The 6080-nt window shown below is 39.1% G+C and overlaps 1 protein-coding gene across 3 annotated transcripts in view; it reads left to right on the top strand.

Annotated features, from left to right (window-relative positions):
* PIK3R1 (phosphoinositide-3-kinase regulatory subunit 1) overlaps positions 1-6080 on the top strand; it is a 60413-nt gene that overhangs the window by 40048 nt on the left and 14285 nt on the right. Inside the window, exon 1 of one of the 3 annotated variants that reach the window (XM_032674923.1) lies at positions 4887-5335. The exons of the other annotated variants lie outside the window; for them this stretch is intronic. Within the exon in view, the coding sequence (XP_032530814.1) occupies positions 5320-5335 (16 nt within the window). The 5' untranslated portion in view covers positions 4887-5319. Of the gene's footprint in view, positions 1-4886; positions 5336-6080 lie in introns of those variants that run through there. 3 annotated transcript variants of the gene reach the window in all.

A 6080-nucleotide genomic window follows, 5' to 3' on the forward strand; every position in this document is an offset into this window, starting at 1 on the left:
TTCCTAAGGCTTCATAACTAGGAGAGTCCAAACTTTTAAATGACTGTTTATCCTATTTTACTAAGAATCAGCAAATAGCTGCTAATTGTTAAAGAATTATTTTCTTTGTCATACATTATAAGTCTTAAAAAGCAAAATAGATATTAAATCCTCCAATATTCTAATGCTAGTAGCATTTTTTATAGTTATACATTTGCAAATGCTTTCGAGTATGTAAATAAACATGTCTAGTGGCACTGATTGGGAGGTTAAAAACATAGGGTCGACAGTTTTTAAGTTTTAAAGTACGAATTTTATAAGTTGCACTTAAGAGATCCCTTGGTTGCATTTCTGAGTTGCTTCACGTGAGGAAAGTATAAAAGTGAAAGGTGTTACATTAGAACTACTAACAAGGACAAGGAGTCTAGTCATCTTGAGAATATGATTAGGGTGATTGAAGTAATGTCATTGTATCCATCAGGTTTATGGTGTGTGACACTACATTAATAATTATAATCAAACATCAGATTGTTTATAATATTACTTCTACATTAATTAATATTTCAGATTGCAGTAATTTATTTTGAGGGTCCACCCTGGATTTTTCACGGGTTCTATTACAAAAACAGAACTCCTTCTCTGTGCATTTCAAAGTCCATCCTGTCTAGTGGAATGTTTTTTTAGTAGAACATTTGCACATCTATTAATATGCTGGCAAATAACTCAGGTAAAAATTTTCAGGCTTTGTAGTCTACCGTTAGCTAGCCTCTGCTGTTAAGCCTGTAAAGGGTTTGCATAATTTTCAAAAGTTGTTCTGTTCTGTTCAAGAACTAGGACATGAGTCCGTTTTCCACACCAAAATCATTCATTGACCTGAACATCTGAAGTGGTCTGTTTTCATAGTTCTCGTAGAAGACTCTAAGATGTGCTTTTCAGAATTGTCATCTTTAAGATTATTGTTTGTAGTGACTTGATTTGGCATAAAGATTGCTTAGAAACATTGTAATAAAAAGAAGATTCCAATAAGATATATCTTATTTGTCATACAACTGGTTTGAGAATTACAATTTTTAATAGAATTTTACAAGTGGACAGGTTAAGTGGTTTTAAACAGAAAGAATTTAACATGTTGAAAATAATGTCATGACAACTAAGTGATAACAGGAAAACCAGTGCTGCCAGGTTTCTTCTCTTTTTCACGGGCTGGAGTGATGGCTTCCTCCTTTCATACTTTTTTCTGTTAAGATGAGAACATTCTGTCTAAAACAAGCTGTTCATGAAGTTTAAGTGGTATCTTATGCAGTACATAGAGATATTAAATGTAGTGTTGGAGATAATGATCTGAATAGCGAGGAGATCTTTGCACAGCTGTGGGGGTTCTTTCTTACTACATCGCCCACTCTTTATCCTTCTTGCCTGGGAACAATAGAAAGTAAGCAACTGGACCTTATATCTTATTGTATCTTAAAATTATTATCTTAAATTGGGCATCTTTAGTTGGACATCTTTTAGCTAGAATGATGCTTTGCACACCATAATTCAAAAAGAGGAAGTTACCCCTACACCATTACTTGATTTATCACAGAACAATTGGATTTGGTTTTTTTCCTCTGTCATGGTGTTCATCAGCAAACTCTGCATTTTAGTTTGTGAGTTAGAATAGTGCTTAGTCCTACACAGAAGTTAAAGTACTAATACCTGGTCGTAGAATCGTAGATACTTGCTTAGCAGGCAAAGACAAAGTAATGTTGCAGGAAAAGTAAGGCTGGAGAAAACACGATCGATTTTCTGATTCTTCGAGTTTATCAGTAGGAGAGCCAGAAGATGGTGTTGGTGGGCAAGCAACGTGATTTCCTATCCCATTTGAACACCCCAACTTGATGTACAGCTGCACAGGCTTTAATTTAAAGAGTAATGCTGATTTTTCGGTGAAGAACAAAGTGCAAAGTCTCTAAATACGTTATTCAAAACAGTGCTATTAGAAGAAAGTAGTTTAGTTGTGACAGATTTTAGCAAACAGTGCTGGTTATCCTGCAGAAAACAATCAAGTGTCTTGTCTCACAGAGTCTCATGGATTATACAGACTTGTGAAGGTAAATATTGGAAAATAGGCTATATTAGGCTATAGTTATAGGTATAGAAGACAGGGGGGGTTTTTCAGTTGATTGTCTGGGATCATACAGGCTCCTGGCTTTCGTGTCTGGAGGCCTGTCCTGGATGCAGATCTCAGGGTTGTCTGTGGGGCCCAGTGGATGCTTGGGGCAGCACAGTAATTTTGACGCTAGTAGCTGGGAAGGCAGGTCACACAGAGAAAGGTGGGGTGTTGGAAGAATTGGGAGGTGATTTTTTGTGGGGAGTTCTGGGAGATTGGGGTCCTTTCTGGGGTTGGGGGGGGGGGTGTTACAGAGTGTGGAGGGGCTTTGTATGAGATTAGGGTCTGCTTTAGGAAGGCAAAGAGTAAGTGGCATGTGGCGAGAGAGCAAGGGGATGTGGGGAGCTGGTAGCATTGCTGGTAAAGAGCAGAGGAAGAGCTACTGCAGAGGCAGGAAAGAGTTGCCTTGTTGTATGGATGAATCAAAGCTTCTAATAGCCTGTGCACTGACTCAAGCTGAGATACTTTGTTCGGGCTGTCCATCCCAGTTGTTTCTCAGGCTTGTACATAACACTGTAAATAAATGGCTCAAACTGTGAAATATTGCAGCTTTAAGCCTGAAGAGTTTTACTATTCAGAGGATCATAGGTAAGAATTAGTGAGGTAGTAAAACTGCCTCACATGTAACTGCTCAGTTGTTGGTGATGGGGTGAAAGTCATGACAGTATCACCAAGGTGCAGACGCTTTGCTTTTAGCTACACAAAATGTTAGCAAGGGTGGGTAGCAAAACAGCTGGACTGGAGCAGTGTAAAGGCTGATCCAGTTCCTCTTAGAGTTGGACTCGAGCTCCCCTGGACTGCTACAGTGGTCAGGCTGAGACCACAGTCCTGTCAGTAGTGTCCTGGGGACATAAACTAATGTGTAGGAGTGCCGTCCTTTGGCAGGACTTTTCTGCATCGTGCCACAGTCTTGGCTGGAGTACCAGCACCACCGAGGGTGGATTGGAGCACGCAGAAGGCAGTGTGTCCCGGGGAAAGCGAATGCCCCGCGACAGGGAGGGATATTGTGCGTCCTTGATTCACCCAGCAGAGGGCTCTCCTTCTAAGCTAATAAAAATCAGGCTTTATCCCTGATCTAACGGAAAGTAAAATGCTTGGTTAACCACCGTACTTTGGAAAGTTCTATTGGTTTAAGTTTTGACGCTAGCCTGTACTTTATGTTTCTTGATACCTGATTAGAAGTATTTGATAAAAGCTACTAGAATTTTTACAGATTGATCCGTGCATGTGCATGTTTTTGCATGTAAGTATGTGTAACACACATAAAAGCATGTCAAATCTAATCAGTTCTTTTCCTGCTTTAGACATAGAAAAAAATATGTTATCTTGATAGCAGAACACTGTGAGTGTAACTTCAAGTAATAATCTGCTGCGGATTAAATATGCACCATTGAAGGTTTCAAAATTTAAATAAAAAGTTAAGACATGGCAATATTTAAAAATACAAGTGTGTGCATCCCAGTATCTTTTTTTGACAAGACACTCGATTCCCTTCTGCAGGATAACTAGGAACTCATTGTCTCTCAGTGGATACCTGTGCTTTTTAAAAAGATTAAAAAATTCGGTGAGCCAGGGTTGGGTTGTCTTTTCTCCTTTCCGAATATGCTTCTCTATTGTGGCCCTATAAACCAAGAAGTTTTCTCAACCCCTTCCACAATTTTAACAGTAAAGAGGCATATCAGCTACAGTCTGAAGCTGGATTTGTTCAGAAATACAGGTTGACATCTCCACTTGGACTCTGCTGCTTTAAATTATATTTAGAACTGACAATTGTTCAACTAGGCAAAGGCTAAAACTATAAAAGCAAGGGATTGTTATAGGTGAAGCCGATCAATCTACTGCAAAACATCAAAAATATACTGCAGATATTTGGGATTTCATTATTAGGTGCAAGTGACGTTTTGCAGCATTAGGAGTATTTCGGTAGGTGAAGTATGAGGAAGGCAAAAATTTCTATACTATTTGGCTGCCATAACAAGCAACAAGAAGATCTGAAACAACACAGCTATTAGAAATTCTCACTGTTTGCAACAAGTGGGAGGAAAATATTAATCCCCTTCTCTCTTTATTTGAATGTGTCTGCTTCTCCTTTCACTTTGAATTTATTTTGTCATGGAAGTTTATCTGGCAAAGAAGGCAAAGGGGAGCAAGCTTTTCAATTGCTGCTCTGTTCCTTTGGCAAGTTTGGTCTCCACTAAACACTAAGGCAAGGAAAATAAATTTGACCTAAAGCTCTCCCTCTTCACTGTTGCTTCCCCAAGAAATGAACAATCCTACCTGCTGGAAAACACCATGGATACAGATAGGTGTTTTTTGTAGTATTTTTACTTTACAGGAAATAGGTAAAAAGCCTCACAGCATCAGACTAGGGGTCTTGAAGCAGCACCTGTATTTGTGATTCAGCATAAGTGTGTAGGAGGAGATGCTGTACTTGCAAGAAGGCTCTTTTGCTTGCACAGGGCTGCTCTGAGAGATGCAGCTCTTTTCAAGGATAATTTTTATCCTCTCTTTTTTTGTTGTTGTTTTTTCTGTTTTGGTTTTTTTTTCCCCAGTTAGCCGCTTCCTGTATTTGGCTGTTCATGGTGCTTCTCTCATCTTCAATACTGCATGCAGCAGCCAGTGCTAGAGACTATTTTAAGGCCTCTTACAATGGTCTTCTCATTTACTTAGCTAAAATGAGAAAGTTAGTCCTGCATTGGCCACTTGTTAGCTGATGACAACTTTTACTTTGAATCTGGGTCCCCTCCCCCACCTGAAACCCCTGGCTCAGCAAATATTTGAACCTACCCAAGTTAATCATGAAGCTGAGATCTTTATCTGAGAGAGACGTGCAAGCTACTGAGGGTGGTGGTTTCTTTTTTTTTTCCATAGTGCTGAAGTCAGGTGCACTTTTTAATGATGAGCCAGAGTAAGTGGATACCTTCTGCACAGCACAGAGCATTAAGCAGCTAAGAAGAGAGAGAAGGCTTGGATTTTCTCACCGCATGTTGCAGTTTTTTTAGGGATTTTTATGGAACATTGGTTGGAAAGCAGAGCAATCTCTTTTTCAGAATTTTTTTCTTCATTTCTCCCGAAAACCTTCCTAGTGAAAGGAGGTTTTGGGTTGTTTTTTCTAAGAAAGATTTTTATAAGAGGAAACCAATATTGGATTGTATATTCCGACAGTATTACAAGGGCGATCATTTGCAATGCATAATTTACAAAGTAAGTGATTTCCAACTTCTGTGTGTGTTTTCTTCATCATGTTCTGGAAGTATCATACTGTAACTGATTACCAGGTAGAGTTTTAATGGTCTTAAGATACATGAATTAAAGTACTTCGGTACCTCTCCAGGTTATATATGGAATGGGGAATAGCCTATCTGCCTCCTGTCTTTTCTTGCCTGCAGGCTAGACTAGTCTGAGCTGAGCACTAACCTGATTATACAAGTTTGTTGAGTCCTAAATTTGGCCACCAGTGAAACCCTAGTGAAATAATTTTTCTTTAAAATCTTTATGCAATGGAATAAAATCTTACTGATCCCACATGAGACCTAAATGCAGCAATGTTCTCTTCATAGGAAGTCTTTGTTGCTTAATTTAAATAATTACCTTGGCAACTCGACTGTCTGGGTAGCAGATGGGCTAAACCTCCAAGTTCAGTGTTTAGACTTGTGTCTGGCATGATTTTGAGTATCCTATTTCATTCTGGAAATGAAATGAATCTTTGGAACATGTCTACCTAAACTGGGAGAGCAGAGTCTACTTCAGAACGAATTTAAGCTTCTTAATGTACAAAGCAAACTAGCATGCATCTTTTTGTATATTCTGGTACTCCAGATACACTCATATATTGAGGCTTGTCTGAAAGGGGTAACCTGCTGAGAGGCACAGACCAGACGTGTGGGGTGGGAGGGGGAAGGGAGGCAGGGATTAACATGTGTGAAATATTTGAGAAGGATATAAATTG

This window comes from Chiroxiphia lanceolata, chromosome Z (genome assembly GCF_009829145.1).
Source record: "Chiroxiphia lanceolata isolate bChiLan1 chromosome Z, bChiLan1.pri, whole genome shotgun sequence".
NCBI lineage: Eukaryota > Metazoa > Chordata > Aves > Passeriformes > Pipridae > Chiroxiphia > Chiroxiphia lanceolata.